The sequence below is a fragment of the Contarinia nasturtii genome, unplaced genomic scaffold (genome assembly GCF_009176525.2).
Source record: "Contarinia nasturtii isolate CC-2019 unplaced genomic scaffold, AAFC_CNas_1.1 Cnas_scaffold_810, whole genome shotgun sequence".
NCBI classification, from domain to species: domain Eukaryota; kingdom Metazoa; phylum Arthropoda; class Insecta; order Diptera; family Cecidomyiidae; genus Contarinia; species Contarinia nasturtii.
Window position 1 is genome coordinate 1741190 of NW_022198157.1, and position 15583 is coordinate 1756772.

A 15583-nucleotide genomic window follows, 5' to 3' on the forward strand; every position below is an offset into this window, starting at 1 on the left:
CGCAAAACCAAAAAAAAAGATCGTGTCATTTTTAATTTGTTTTATTTCTTGTCTTGCATGCTGAACTATTTCGGTCAATTGTTTAATTCTTTCTGCATCTTCTTATGTTATATCATTAGAATTTATTTTGTTTTTCCATTTGACGGAAAATAACTATCGATATTTTCATTTTCGCATGTTATTTTTCATTTCGTTTCAACAAGAATCTCTATGTTCTACATAAAAAAAAAAAGATTTATTATAATAAAAACAAATTAAGAATATAATAGGGGGAGTAATAATGTTGTTATAATATATTATGTTTGTGTAATTTTGTGTGTTTTTGCCAATGATGGTTTTTGTCTGCGATTATCTCTACCTCTGTTCAACATGATGGTTGAAATGAATGGCAGTGTGCAATAACAATGGTTTTCTTTTTTTATGTAGAATTTCATTTGCACTGGCAAAACGCACTAATCTTTCAAAAATCAGATTAATTATTATTTTTTCGGTGTCTAAACCTACGTTTCTAGTTTTTACTCTTTTCATTTTTTTTTAGATACATTCATTTATAGGATTTTTTGTTTAATTCTTGTTTAAATTCAAAACCGTGTAATAATAGTAATAATAATAGAATATTTTGTTATACTCTCTAATGAAACACACTCTTTATCTTAGTTTTTTTTTTATCATCATTCAAGAATATAAGCTTAATTTTTTTTCTTTAAATAAAAAAAACGTTCAATGTTATTTCTAAAGCAAAAGCTCACTTTTCAATAGAGGTTAAGGAAACATTTCTTTCATATTAGTAATATTCATATTAATTTTGTAATATAATTTTATATCATAATTATCTAATCTGTGTGTGTGTGTGTTTTTTTTACTTCTTCAAATTGTTTTCATACTCTTTAATTACATCATTATTTCTAATCAAGAGTTGTTGTTGCTGTTTGCTACTTCTCTCATCAAATCATTACGCTTCTTCATTTTAATGAAGGTTTCTTTTGCATATTTTCAATTAAGCTGCAATTAAAAAATAGCTTCTAACAAAATATCGATATATATTTTTCAAATATAATAATTCTTTTTTTTACCACCAAGAAGCAGTGGCAGCAAGTGTGTGTGTGCGCTAACGTGAGCGCAACAGTGTGTACGCGTCTGTTTTAGCTTGATTTGATGGTTTTTTTTCATCTATCGAATTTGTGGTTACACATCATCTTTACATTTGCCATTCTTTTTTTAATATATCTCGATATTATTAATTATTATTACTTAAATGTCCATAAATTGTTTATGTGATAATATATGTGTGTGTGTTTTATGCATAGTAATAATGTTGTTGTTATATCATATAGTATTTCTTTTAAAAAAAGCATATAATTTGTTGTTGTAATATTCTACTTCTTAAATTGCTATTCACCTAATTTTCTTGTTTTACATTTTTTTTCTTCATTTAATTCTTCTCTATATATATCATCAAGTAGTAAATAGTAAAAAGCGTACAAACATTGAATTTTGCGATCGTTGCCTTGTTGTTGTTGTTGTATTTCTTGCAAATGTTCTCGCATCCATGTCATTTAGCGCGCACCGGGCGTGTATTTGAGTTTTGTATATTCGAATCAGCTCCGGGGCTGGCCGTTTCTTGTTGATGGGGTCTATTTTTGGAAAACAACGACATCATATCCTAATGTGCTCCGCACAAATTAGTATTTGACTCAAAAATGGTTCATTTTCAATCGTCATTGTTGTTACTGCTTTTTCATTTCGATCATATATTTACACTCGCATCTGAGTCTCGACTGAGGCAGTGACAGCGTCGAGAAAGTTCAATGTGGATAAGAAATTTTTGTTTTGTGTATATTATCGTTTTAAAAGCAAAACAAAAAATTAGTTGTTTTTTTTTGTTTCGGTAAAAATTTCTTAAAAAAAAAAAAATTCGAATCAATCGCATCGAAAACTGGTTCGTTTGAATTGTTTTCCATTCTGGTGGTAATGGTTTTGGTGATGATCATAAATGTAAATAATGCATTATTTATTTGTTATCATTTTTTCTCTTCTCTCCGAGTTTGATCTCTTTCTCTCCATCGTTCTTCTTTTTTCATCATTATGTTCTTATTCGATTTAAATAAAATAAATGTTTGGTTCGTCTCGATCTTCTGTATCTTGTCGTAGTTTTTGTTTTTTTGTTTTTGGTTCTCACATGATACAAAATTCGGATGTTCTTCAATACATACCGCGAGCAGCCATTTGTTCGCGCAAATATTTGAGCCTCTGTTGTAATCGATGTCGTCGGCGTATTTGGTGGTCATAGTCTTCATCTTCATGTGCCAATCGACTGCATAAAATTGTTGCCTCACGCAAAATATTTACCTTTGGTGCACGCTCTTTTTCGCATAATGATGGAATTTTGTCTTTTAAGTTTTCGAAAAGGTTTTTCAAACCGATACGACGTTGCCGTTCCATGTCATTGTGCAAATTTCGCTTTTCTATCGTTCCCAATTCTTCGCCATTGTCAACTGTTTGATTACGTTTGCTGGCACCACTACCACCGCTACCACCACCGTTGGACGTCGATGCATTGCGTCCATTTGTTGGGCTTGGTGTGACTTTTTTGCAAACTTTCGAACGTTTTGCGGTTGGAATTTGGGCAACGGGAGTTGGTGGACTAACACGTTTACGTGATGCGACTAATCGAATTGGTGAACCAACAACATTTGGCGATGCAATTTCCGGTGAACCTTTACTCGCATATGCCGAATCATCGGATGAACCATTTGAAATGCGTCGACGGTCTATCGTATGTGAACCGGTTGTTGTTGTTTTAACCATACGTGAGGTGATTTTATTTTGCAATGCACGACGATCACGAGCCGATGGATTTGTTGGTAAATTCTTATCGCCAACAGACACAACGTCAATTTCTTCTTCTGTAGAAAAAAGAAAAGAAATAATTGATTAGATTGACTCATTCAAACATTCCAATGATATAAAAAGCAATAAAAATTAGTTCTAAAAATCACAAATCCTACACAAATCATATCACAACTAATTCAAATAATTTATTGGCGTTAGTGCTAGAAAGAGAGTGTAATGAACTCAATTTTTTATTTCGTTCATTTGTTTGAATGGGCTCATTCATATTTTTATACACGGAAGCAACAACAGCAGTCGGAGATAGTGCGCCGTGATTGGCATACATGTAGAGAGACATTAAGAGCGACGATCGAGGGAGAGAGCGAGAGAGAGAGAGAGAAAGAGAAAATTTGTCATCGGCTGAGAAATTGTGGCCGAGAAGTTGACAGATTCCGAGTAAAAGTCATGTATTTGCTTTTGATAGGTAGACACACTTAGAACGTTTTGAAAGTGATGCTTTGATCCCAACATACTTATTTAGAAGATGTTTGTCGTACAAGTCACTTTTTCTGAAATCAAGCGACCGATTTCCGTTTGCGACGCTCGAACTCTCGCCGTCTCTGTCGAGTCACTCAATCTTTTCTATATTTACACAGTTCAGTATTTCTGATATATGGGCATGTGTGTATCTCGCAGTTCAGTTTCTTGATCTCTTTTTGTGGTTGTTGATCATTGCGTAAGCGATGCGTAATCGTATGTTCCTTGTTCATGTATATATTGTTACGTGCTTTTTTAACTACAACAATGCCGAAAAAAGTGACATGAATATATAAAAGTTTAGTAAACTATGGTTCAACCATTATCTCAGAAATGAAAATCCATCAAATAAAACGAAAAAAAAAAAATTGAATGTTGTTTGATTTTCGACAAAATGAAAACGGAACACACATTACAGTTGACACGTAGAAGAGAGTGAGAGAGAAAAACCGTTTCTGTTGATATTCTTTCCTTCTTCCATTTCCAACCGGAGATAAACAAGAAAAAAGTAGTTTGTATGTACGTTTGATTATCTATTTATCACGCGTTTTAGACTATAAAAGCGTATGCAATAAATTAAACTGATTACAAAAATGAAGAAAAAGAATTTTGTCAACGACGCCAGTTTCCAGCTCTCTCGCCATTCCATAAAACTAATCGTCAAAAGAAAAAAATAATTCCATCAGAATTACTAAATAATTCAATGAGAGAGTGTTCCAAGTAACGAATATTATTATGCACGTTATCTTAATCGAATGGAAAAAGAAGAGTTTGATGCGTGCACGAGTGTGTGTTGAAATTATTCAGTAAATACAGGTGTTTTGATTAGATTAAAATCAAGAGGACTACACGACAGCGAATAGAGTCGACTCTTTAAAATGGTTTGGCACTAAAATCGATTAATATAGCTTTTTTCTACTCATACCCACAACATTGAGTGTGGTTAAAAAAAGCAAAGCACAGCGAAAAGATATACAAGGATCCAAATCGTTTTTTTTTATTACGATGAAACTATGTGTGTAAAGTGTACGGTCAATGATCGTACGAAAAATGTCTAACGTTGTTATGTTGCTATGGATGTTGCTAACTACTCATATTGTGCTGGTTTTTGATGTTATCACCGACGAATCGCGTTTTTTTTGCACACAGAAGAGTTCGCATTTGAATATTGTATTCGATATCGCCTTGAACGCAGCGCGAGAGCGAGAATAATGAATTTCGATTAATTCACCGATCTGTTTCTTTTTCGTTGGTTCGATGGCATTTTTTTTGTCGGTGTGTCTCGTTGATCATAAATTGCTCAAAGTGAAAGGTGCTCTCGGTGAGCGCATACGTATATATTTTACTTACACACACACTTTTACAAGTGTATATGCCCCCCAAACACGTAAATCAAAAGAATTTAACCGTTTTTTTTTGTTCACTTGATTCAGGCGTTTACAAAAGAACGATCGAAAGATAGAAGGCGAATGAGATAATACGGACTGCGTGTGTGCAGTTATATCGCTCTGTCTTGCTTTCAAAATTTCATGAGAGCAATTTCGAGCGCACTTGAAAACCCGTTTTTTTAAGCAAATCTCAGCAAGTTTATGGAATGTGAATGCACGCATTTTCACTAAAACATAACAAGCGCGCGCGCACTTGCGCACCCGCAAAAAAAGGAAACATACAATAAACATTTTTAATGTTATATATGAATGCGCTTAAAGGGAAACCATTTTTTTTTGTGTACGGCTGTAATCACAATGCTCTCACTAATTCATATTAATGCGACTTGTTACAACTGAAATTATCGAGACATTAAAAATTCCGAAATATCAAAGCCGAAAAACTCAATCATTCGCAATTTTTCTTTTCACATTCACAACAGCTGAGTTCGCCACACAATTATTACATCGTAATATGCAATATGATACAAATGACGACAGGTATTTTTTTATAGGAAACAATCGAGGGAAAAAAATCTGATCAAACAAAAGCGGAGACAAAAAAAAAGAATATCTTGTTTGCGAACCAGCAAAAGATTGTATATATTTCGTTTGCTGTCGTCATTCGATCACATTTTTAGAACACTTTTTTTATTGTAGTTTGGACATTGGTCTCTCGAAAATTCGGTATCAGTTCATTAACACTCATCGCCACAAAGAATTCTCATAAATGACTGGCAACGAAACTGTTAGATAAACACACAACAGTGCGTGGAAGATGCAATGAAAAACCAGAAACTTTTATAACAATAAGAGTAAAACAGGTGAATATTGAGCCGATTAGTAGTAGGTTATTAAATAACTGCGTAAATGATCTCAATCCTCAATGACGATTTGTTTTGATGATTTAATGCCACACACATCACTCTCGGTGCTCAGTTTAATGGTAGTAAACATAGCCGGATTCTTTCTGTACATACAAATGAAAACGATGCATTTTCACAAATTATAAACATAAATAGTGGATAAATATTTAAACGAAACGCTTTGATCAAAGTACACACACTAAGATGCCAAGAATGTTGGATGATAATAAGGAAATAGATATTAGGTTATATTGCGACAAGTTCGGATGGGTTAAATCATAGCATTTTCGAGAGAACAATCTTCATCCGACTTTCCGAAATGTTCAATTGTTGCTTTAGAGTCTTGTGTGTTTACCTTAGCTCTTCATGCGCACAGACACACATCACGACATTGTTTCTTTTGTAATCGTTTTCATATCACTGGCATTATTGATTTATTTTGTTCTCTCTCTCTTCTCAAATGAAAATTGTTGCCACAGCAAGCAATGAATGGGATCAGTCAGTTATTCTCTTTTTTTTCAACCTCATACCGCCAATAAGTGTATATGTGTGTAACCATTGTCTCTCTAGTGGAATGGTGATTTTGACCAAACATACATAGCTTGGGAGAGTACCGTGAGTAAAGAACGTAATATCCATTCGGAAATTTCCATATAAACGTTCAAAATTCCGAAACGACCCGAACCAGTTTCTTCTGACTTTTTTTTTGTTTCGGTTTCTATTTCTTTTTTTCTACTTCATCTTATTCTTTGGACTCTTCAACGGCTCTAATCTGTTTCGAATACATTTTCGATTTAGTCGAAAATTGATATGTGTTTCGTTAAACGCATCATTTTCATTCGTTAATTTATCGTGTGATTCAGCCAGTTTTTTCTCTTTCTATTGACTGCATATGTATATATCGAATCGGTTATATTCGATGATTTTTCGAGGCAATTCAATGTTTTCCACAAAAATGCATTACTATTTAAAATGCATCTCTTTTGCTCTTTTATTTCTCTCTTTCTCCATTCATACAAACGGCAGGCTGGTGTCTCCAATTTTTTCGAAAGCAATCCCATGTCGATGATGCCGCGCGCGATAGATCGAATTAGTAATAATGGCATTTTTTGTCTACCTAAATGAAACTTCTTTTCACCGTATTTACTCTTTTCTCTCTCGTCCTCTCTCTCTTTCTTCGTTTTATTTTATTTTGAAAATGTGTGTCTCTCAGGGTTTCATGCACCATTTCGAATCGATGGATTCGTGTGTGAATGTGAATTATTATTCGAGAAATGCGTTGTTTGGTCAAGAAAGAGAGAGAAAAAGAGAGTCAAGTGAATGAATTCTTTATGGCATCCAGTTCTTATGTGAATTTTTTTTTGTTTTGTTATCTTTCGATCCTTTTACAGCAGGTTCTCTTTTCTTTTCAATCCAATATACTAATTAATTTGGTATTTTTATCGATTTTTTCGGCATTTGCCGTGTGCATTAGTTTCAAAGTGACCGAATCTTCTTCTTTTTTTCAGTAAACGACACAAGCCAATCTTATTTACCCAACCTTATTCACAGATGAATTTGTTCGCCAAATTTTTGTCGAACGTAAATAAAATTGTATTTTACGCAACTTGTGTAAATATATTGAGCAACAATCAATCACACGGAGGCTGAGTTCCTTGAACAATATCGATAAAATGGAAAAATCAACAGAAAAATAAATCTCGAAGAACTTTCTATTCAATCAGCAAAAGAATCATGCATGTATTTCTGGAAAACACTTGTACAAATGAAACCAAAATGCGATTCGCATCCAATCGGTCTTTTGTCAGCGTTCTTTTTTTTTGCTCCAACTTTGTTTCATTTGTGCTAATCTTTTTGTTTGTATCGTGAACGTTTTTTTTTTTTTTGCTAAAACAAGTAAGCAATCTTTCGCGTGCGCCTAGACAAACAAATCTGTCGTTCCATCGCTAATTGCTAAATATAATTGCTTGTCATGTAAAATCTGGCTCACACCATCGCTCTCTCTCATACAGCAACGTTTCACAAACGTAAAGCAATTGTTTAATGTATGAAAATGCTTAAAAATACAGATCATCGTTACCATTTTATATTGGCAAACATAAATTTAAGGCCAATTGTTGCTATTTGTAAAATCTCACTTTAAATAAATATTGCGAACAGATTTCTTACTCGTATTATTTTATTTTATTTTGTGTTATTAAAGCCGTGGCTGTTGTCGTTATTATTAGTGTCGGCAGTAGTACTCTGGTTTACTGCCGGATAACAAAACGAAAAAGTGACGAAGAAAAAGAAGAAGACATGATGGCACAACCATTATTTTTAAATTGTCGACAATATAAAATCGGTTGTAAAAAAAAATTTGATGATATGGAAGCATATCGGACTAAATGTTGCAACACTCATCAACAATTCTAAATTGTATCGAAGTGTTATGATAACCGACGAGATACATAGAGCAAAAGCGAAATGTAGATATATGTCGAAATACGCATATGGCATGCCGTGGTGCGCATACATAAAATTTATGATCTATAATTGTCAATGGCAATTAAAACAGCGCGCCATCTCCATTTGGGTTAATGAGCAAAGACGGGAAATGGTAAAGCCTCGCGAATTTTTTTTTATGGAACCCTCTGATTGGCAAAGTCGATTGTGTGTATGTAAGTGACCCGTTTATGAATTTAACCTCCCGAAAAAAAAACCGATTTAATTAAGTTTTCATTGCGGAAAATACAGCTGCCCAAAGTTTTAAATAGCCGCTTTACAAAACACATTCATTTATGATTAGCAATGTAAAGTAAAGACGAAATAAAAAGCAATAAACCAAAGAAACAAGACACAGCGCACAATCGATATGAATGCTAATCTGCACCGGTTTCCACCGATTTCACTTCATCCTTTTCTATGCCGATACAAATGGTCACGCATTATCATATATATTGTAGATTTCCTCATTCAAGTTCACACACCGTACGAATTATGAATGAACAGCAGAAGAAGAGCCCATTGTGCGTAAGTTTTATGAAATCTGATGAATAAACAGGTACACACATGACGACAAATAATAATTTATAATTTTTTTCTTCTTCTTTTTTTTGTTTCTCATGTGTGATCGAGAAAATCTATAAGGCTATGGCCAAACACAAAGAATTTAACGGCCATGTTAATTGGCATTTGGATTTATTAAACAATTTAGACCCTTTCTAAGATGTGAATGCGAAATTAAGTAAGTGTGTTAACAACAACAAAAGCGACCGTTGTTGATCTATCAGGTTATTATCATTTTCATTTGGCAAAAAACTATACAATGAATTTATGCGTCATGCGTACAAATATCACGACTCTCTCAAAGTCAATACGCACATTTACACAAGAGAAACGCGTACAAACCGGTACGCACCAACTCTGGATCATCGAAAAAATTGAACACTCCAAAGGCGATTACGTGACATGCTAATATTGAACGAAATAAAAAGAAACTATCTTGCGATCCTCCCGAACTCACACACACACTTATCGTACGCACATTTCATATACATACACAGTTACGCACGGAAGCAATGAAGAACGCTATAGAGCCATGGTCATACGATCCGTTTCCATTTAAATGGCGATAGTAAAATTTAACGCTCATACGATGGTTCCAAAATGCCAAACGATTGTGCGTAGTTTATTGCTCAATTGCGTTTTGTTCGTATTTAATTCTGCGTAAGTAATCATAAAAATGTATATATATAGATGTATACGTATCGATATCAAAGGCGATGTCACATGATTTGAATGTATTAGCACGTATGAATAAAAAAAATCATTTACAAGTCGGTTTTTTTGTTTTCTCGATTCGATTTTTAAATGTGAGATAGAAAATGTTTTCGAATTCAATCCGTTTGTTTGATAGAATGAAAAATGTAAAACAATTGCGATGTTGATGATCATTTTCTCTCATATGTTTAAATTAGGATGTGTATAGTAGAATGCTTTGTATTTGTATAAATAAACATTTGATTTAGATTGCTACACGTGTTGTATGCGTTACCACATAATTTTGTCGTTGTGTTAGTGTGCGAAAAATTTTTCCGCCTAGCAACAATACGCACAAACGATCGACACAACAGAAATGTTATTGAGAGCAACAGAGTACAGCAGCTCTACGATAGAGTTGTAACGATAAGACTTGTTACACAAAAATGCGTAATAATCAAATAAAAAAAAGTCCATGCATATAGATTGATACATTTATCGAATATTTTGAGCTTGAAAATGATTGTCGACGCTCTGATTGAACATGTATCCGAAAGAAGAATTAAAAATTTAAATTTATACCATGCGTGTAACCATTTTAAAACAGAGCTGAATAGTAGATTATCAGTGTTTGGCGAACGGGCACAAACACACACACACAGACACAAATATCAAACGTTCGCGAACTCAACTCCGACTCGAGCTGTGTACCCATAGCTAATTGACATTTTTGTGTTTGGTGCTTTGACGATTAATTATGTATGTAAAATGCGAATAAACTAAAGCGAACACAAACGATATCATCGATATTCATCGCTTGATGTTTGTGTTGAATGCCTTTTGTCATCTTTTTCTTCGCTTCATTGGGGATGGCGTGTGGCAATTCGGCGCACTAATTCAGCGAAAAACCATAAAATCTATAATAAATTATCGCGACACATCTCTTTTTTTTCTCTTTCATTTCTAGGTTACTCTCCATTTGGTTCAGCAATCATACTGTGTCTGTTGATGTTGTTGTTGTTTTACTGCGAAGTAATTAGTACAAAAGGAGTTCAAATTTCAAACATTTTTTTCTCGCCTCTTTTTTTCTATCGCCATCGCGATTTTGATACATTGTATCATTTTTGAGCGTTTTGTCGGTCGCTATGATTTTTTTTTCGTACGGCACGTTTTGATAATAACAATTTTTTTCCCATGCGAAATCTCAACCTTGCGCATTCCATACGTTAGTGTATTGTGAACAAATTACAATTTTCGTCGCTTTTATCAGCGTTGATTTCGGTTGTTAATGATTTTTATTTCAATAGGTTTGTAAAATGTTGTTGTTTCCTAATTCCATTTTTTCTTTGCCTTTTATTCGATTCGGGTTCAAGAAATCAAATTCATTCGTTTTCTAAATTATGACTATGGCCAAGATAATAAATGTTACGGCTTGTAACCAGGACGTTTGTGTTTAAAAAAAAAAAAGAAGATTGTAATACGAGATCATATAGCTTTTTTAAGTGATTGCGTATTTTTTTATTCTCTCTTCATTTCCACATTTCTTTTTGTTAAATTATTTGCTCTGGATTTTCTGTCGAAGATGCGTATGTGCGTGCGTTGATAGAGGCGTACGAAATTGAAATTGATTAGAATACTATTTTTCAAGGAGCTATACTATTACTATTTTTCACTTATCACAATGAATCAATAGTTTTCGATTGATTTCGCCTGAAAACAGTATTTAAAAACAAAAAAATTCTGTGAATTCTGTGTCTGATCTCAATTCCAATTGTTAAATCGATTTAACACATGTAACATAACGATGTGTGTGTGTGCGTTTAATTGAATGTGTATGCGTATCATTTTTGATCAAATCTGTGCACCTAACAATGGAATAATTGAGCATTATTATTGTTGTTTCCCATGTTTCCATTGTGACTTTTATAGAAAAAAAAAACCAAACTCGAGAGTGAGTGAGAGATATAGAAAATCGGGCACACAATTCATTCGAGTGAATCATAACGATCATTTCGTTTTTGCTTACGTCATGCCATGTAGTATGCGCGCTAGAGTGAGAATAGTGCCTTCTAGTATTGCTACTGCTGCTTTGCAGCACCCAACGTATTTCGTTCACTCGTCACGGCATTCATTCATAAAACCATTTTCAATTAACCATATTATATAGAGAATGTTTATGTTTTGCTAAACGTCATCATGATCATTGATCATAATAATCATTAACAATCATTGACATTATTACTGTTTGTGTATGTTGAGCATTATAGCATGTCTGTCTGCTTGCCTGTCCATTTGTGTGCTTGTACGCTTTGTTTTTTCTCTGCAGAACTGCGAATCATGAATGCCGTTGCCTGTCGATTGTTTTTTTCTCGCTCTCTCCGGTTCGGTTCATTGTTTTGCCGTTGCAAATGCGTTAGACGCTCGTGCTCAATAAAAAATGGCCACATAATAATCGTTACACAAATGCGCAGTGCATGAGAAGACAGAACTTTAAAGGCCGTAGAAAAAACCAAACATCAACATATTTGATAAAACCGACTGTTGACCGACAAAACGAATTATGCACAACGAGTTTGCTTCAAAAAATGCTTCATATAGGAAAAATGCCAATAACCATAAAATAACAAAATACACAACTTCTCGACGAAACACACACACCGTTCCGTTCTTGCAGACGAAAAAACAGCGAAGTGTGTGTGTGTGTTTGGCTTTACTATGCATTCGGGCGCACATAAAACGTAAGGCCGGCTGCAAGATAGATACAATTAGTTTGGTATGTTAATCGCGATCATGTTTTGAGGTGCTCGCGAGCGCGAGCTCTCGATTGCGTTCTTCTCTCTTGCTATGCACCTATTTACATTTAATAGAGATCATTGAGATTGGTCAATAGACTTGCTTATGCATTTTTATGTAGATGCTGTGAAGCGTGCAAATTACAATCCACTTAAAGTGCTTGTGCTACAGCGGTGCAGCAACGGCAACAAATATCCATTGCCATAGACAATATAGATACCTGTGTGACCGAATTAGAAATCGGTCGCCATTCGCTCAAGAATTGGTTCGGCAATGTGCAATGCAATATTGTGCAAATCAACCATTAAAAACACGAAACAAGCATAAGCAATTCAATCAGTTAACATGTAACAATGTCTCAACTATCAAGTGACTGCAAACTGCGATTCGAATCGCTTAATTGTCCAAAGTGATTTTGAGCTGAACACACAGAGTGAGGAGGAAAAAAAAATGAATTTATTTAATTAGTATTTTACAGTGGCATTTGATAGGAGGGGAATTGACCGAAAAACCGGTACGTAAGAAATTTCTTCTACGAAAAAACCACACAAAATGCACAAATGACTACATTCACTATCGCAACGAAGAACAGGCGATTTGGAAACGAAAGAGTGTGTGTGCGCGAATGCAGTATGTGTCTGCTGTGTGCATTATGCATACCGTAAAATGTGCGTAATAAGAATTCCTTTCTTTGCTCTTTGATCGCACACAAATACAAACACGATATTCTCGAGTTTGCATCTCTCATCGGCCGTTATATTACATTTTATTGCATATTTTCATTTTTATTATTTAACAATGTTTTTTCTCGTTTTTTGTTTTGCTTATTCAGCGCTCTGCTCCTTTGCGAAGCGAAAATTGGTTGACTGTTGTGCGGCTTTTATAGACATTCTCTTGTTTTCTGATGTTTATTGGCAAGACAACGAAACTGTATTTTTTCTCTATTGTCGTCACAGCCGCCGCCGACGCCGCTGCCGCTGCGTGATTCATTTAGGATGCTTGCAAAAAATGACATAAACATTTAAAAATGGAAACAAAATGTAACCACAAAGCAATGCACATTACATCGACGCATCTGTTCGGTTTTTTTTTACGTTACGGCAATCAACATGTTGCTTTCATGCAAATCTTGTTGTATTCAATGGGCCCTTTTTTCTCCACCATAAAATATAAAAATTTGTTCCATATTTTAGTGTTTCTTAGAAAAATCGCTTAAGTCACTGATCTTGAAAAGGAAGTTACCACTTTCGATATTCATGACGACGATCGTCGTTGAATGCCACGAAATCGTTAATTGTCAGACAAAGAATTCAACGAAAAAAAGACTGTATGTGATAATTGAGTTTGTTTTTTTTTTCAAGAAAAACAGCAACAGTGCTTGATTATTTTATGTGCGTATAATTTGTTGTCCGTGTAATTTTCATGTGTGCCATTTTCCCACAGGCCCATAACTGTCGTCGCCAAATCAAGCAAACGCACACAAAATTCATATTTACATACGTAATATGCGCGCACAACAAACTTTTTCCATTCCAAAAGAACCATTTACGAATAGACAGAATGAAATGAAAACGAATGGAACTCAATGTAGAAAAATACACACATACACAAAAATGACAAATGTTGCAGTCACATTGGAATGTGTCGCATATCAAATAAAGCATAAAATGGAGTTTTTTCGGGTGTTTCTGGTATCGCAATTGAACATTTGCGATTGAATCAAATAAATTCTACGAATTTGTCGCGGAATGAGTGATAAAAAAACGGTTCAAGAAACGAAATAAGAATTAAAGCAGAAATCCGAAAATTCGGATTATAAACGCTGAATTGGCGCATACTTGAACAAAATCCAAAGTTAGCGTGATACACATGAGAAATGTTGCTTCGGTTTATAATATTCATTTGTAGTGCTTTTTTCACGATGACAGGATTTTGTCATTCATAAATAGTGAGGCAGCACGCGAAAAAAGAAAGGGACAAAAACAAATACCAATCCCGAATTACAATTTCGTTTAAATAGAGCGCATGAAACTCTGGCACATATTTTTTTTAAATATGTCTTTATCCCTCTCTCTTCCACTTTTTGTGAGTGATTTTTCGGTAGCCATATGCGAATCGAGTGCAAATCGTCGAGACACCAAAACTTCATTACAGGCACAAAACATGTGAACATTAAATTGAACGATTCCCAAACACCGAAAATATATTTATGCCAATATGCTTGTGCCGATTTCGTGTGTCATGTGTTTGATGCACAAACAATTGTATCCGAAGAATTCGTTCCGAATCGAAACGCCAAATTAATTTACCATTCAAATGCCCGAGATAGAGTGTATATGCATAAAATGCTGGAAACGCTCTTATAGAAACGAACGAAAGCGACAAAATGTGGTTTTCAGTTAGATTATAGTAATTTAGTGTCTTTTATTCTGTATGGTCGTGCGTCATTCAACAGAGGAAACTTCAAATTCCGCTTAGACTCAACAATTCCGAGAAATTTTTTTTTTATTAAATAATTTCTGCCGTTTTGTTGTTGTTTTCCTTCTTTTACGCATTGGGTTTCGTTTCGCACACATTTTATCAGCAAATATAATAAGCCCGCATTTGTGAAGTTTATCAAATTCGAATAATTTTTGTCGAAAGGCGGTATGGTATCAACATGGGACCATTATGCGTGCGTGCACATTTTGCCACATAATTTACGGCAAGCATGTATCTGTGTGAGTATTCAAATTGAAGTGATTTTATTAGTTTTTCCCATACGCTTTTCATTCTTCTCTCTATCAAAAATTGCATGCAATGTGAACGTGTCAGTGTAAAACTGTTGCTAAACGCACCAATGAATGCTCGAACATGAGAATCAATCGATCATGGAAGCAAATAAATAAAACCACACACCGGAATGCAATGTGCATTAAACGCATATAGATGAGAGCGCATGGTTTATGTTCTCGCGATTCTTCGGTCGATCCAAGATTCCTTTGCATTGCGAACGCAAAAACATTAAACAATTGTATTCAATATTTCTGGCTAACGAACACATATTTTCACTTCCGCAAGGTATTAATTAGAATATTTTAATAGAGAATTATCAAACGCATAAATGATCGCCATAAAATCGTTGAATATATATATGTGTGTGTGTGGAAGTAGACAGGAACATTGAACAAGTATATACGAGTTTCTATCGGAAAAAAAAGAAACAGTGATCCGCAATTTTCAAATGCGCGCACGAGATGCTCACAATACCATGAAATTGTTTATATAACAATATGCGCAACGGACAAACTCATAAATGATGATTTGTGTGTATGCTCATGTACTTTTATAATACAATAGGCAAACCAACAATTGAAATGTTGAAGTTCATCATATTTTTCATCGATG

At 34.4% G+C, this 15583-nt stretch overlaps 1 protein-coding gene across 1 annotated transcript in view; it reads right to left on the bottom strand.

Annotated features, from left to right (window-relative positions):
- Window positions 1-228: 228 nt before the first annotated feature.
- Window positions 229-15583, bottom strand: part of LOC116341869 (myc protein) — a 55768-nt gene continuing 40413 nt past the window's right edge. The window contains exon 3 of the mRNA XM_031769194.1: window positions 229-2906. Within this exon, the coding sequence (XP_031625054.1) occupies window positions 2203-2906 (704 nt within the window). The 3' untranslated portion in view covers window positions 229-2202. The remainder of the gene's footprint in view (window positions 2907-15583) is intronic.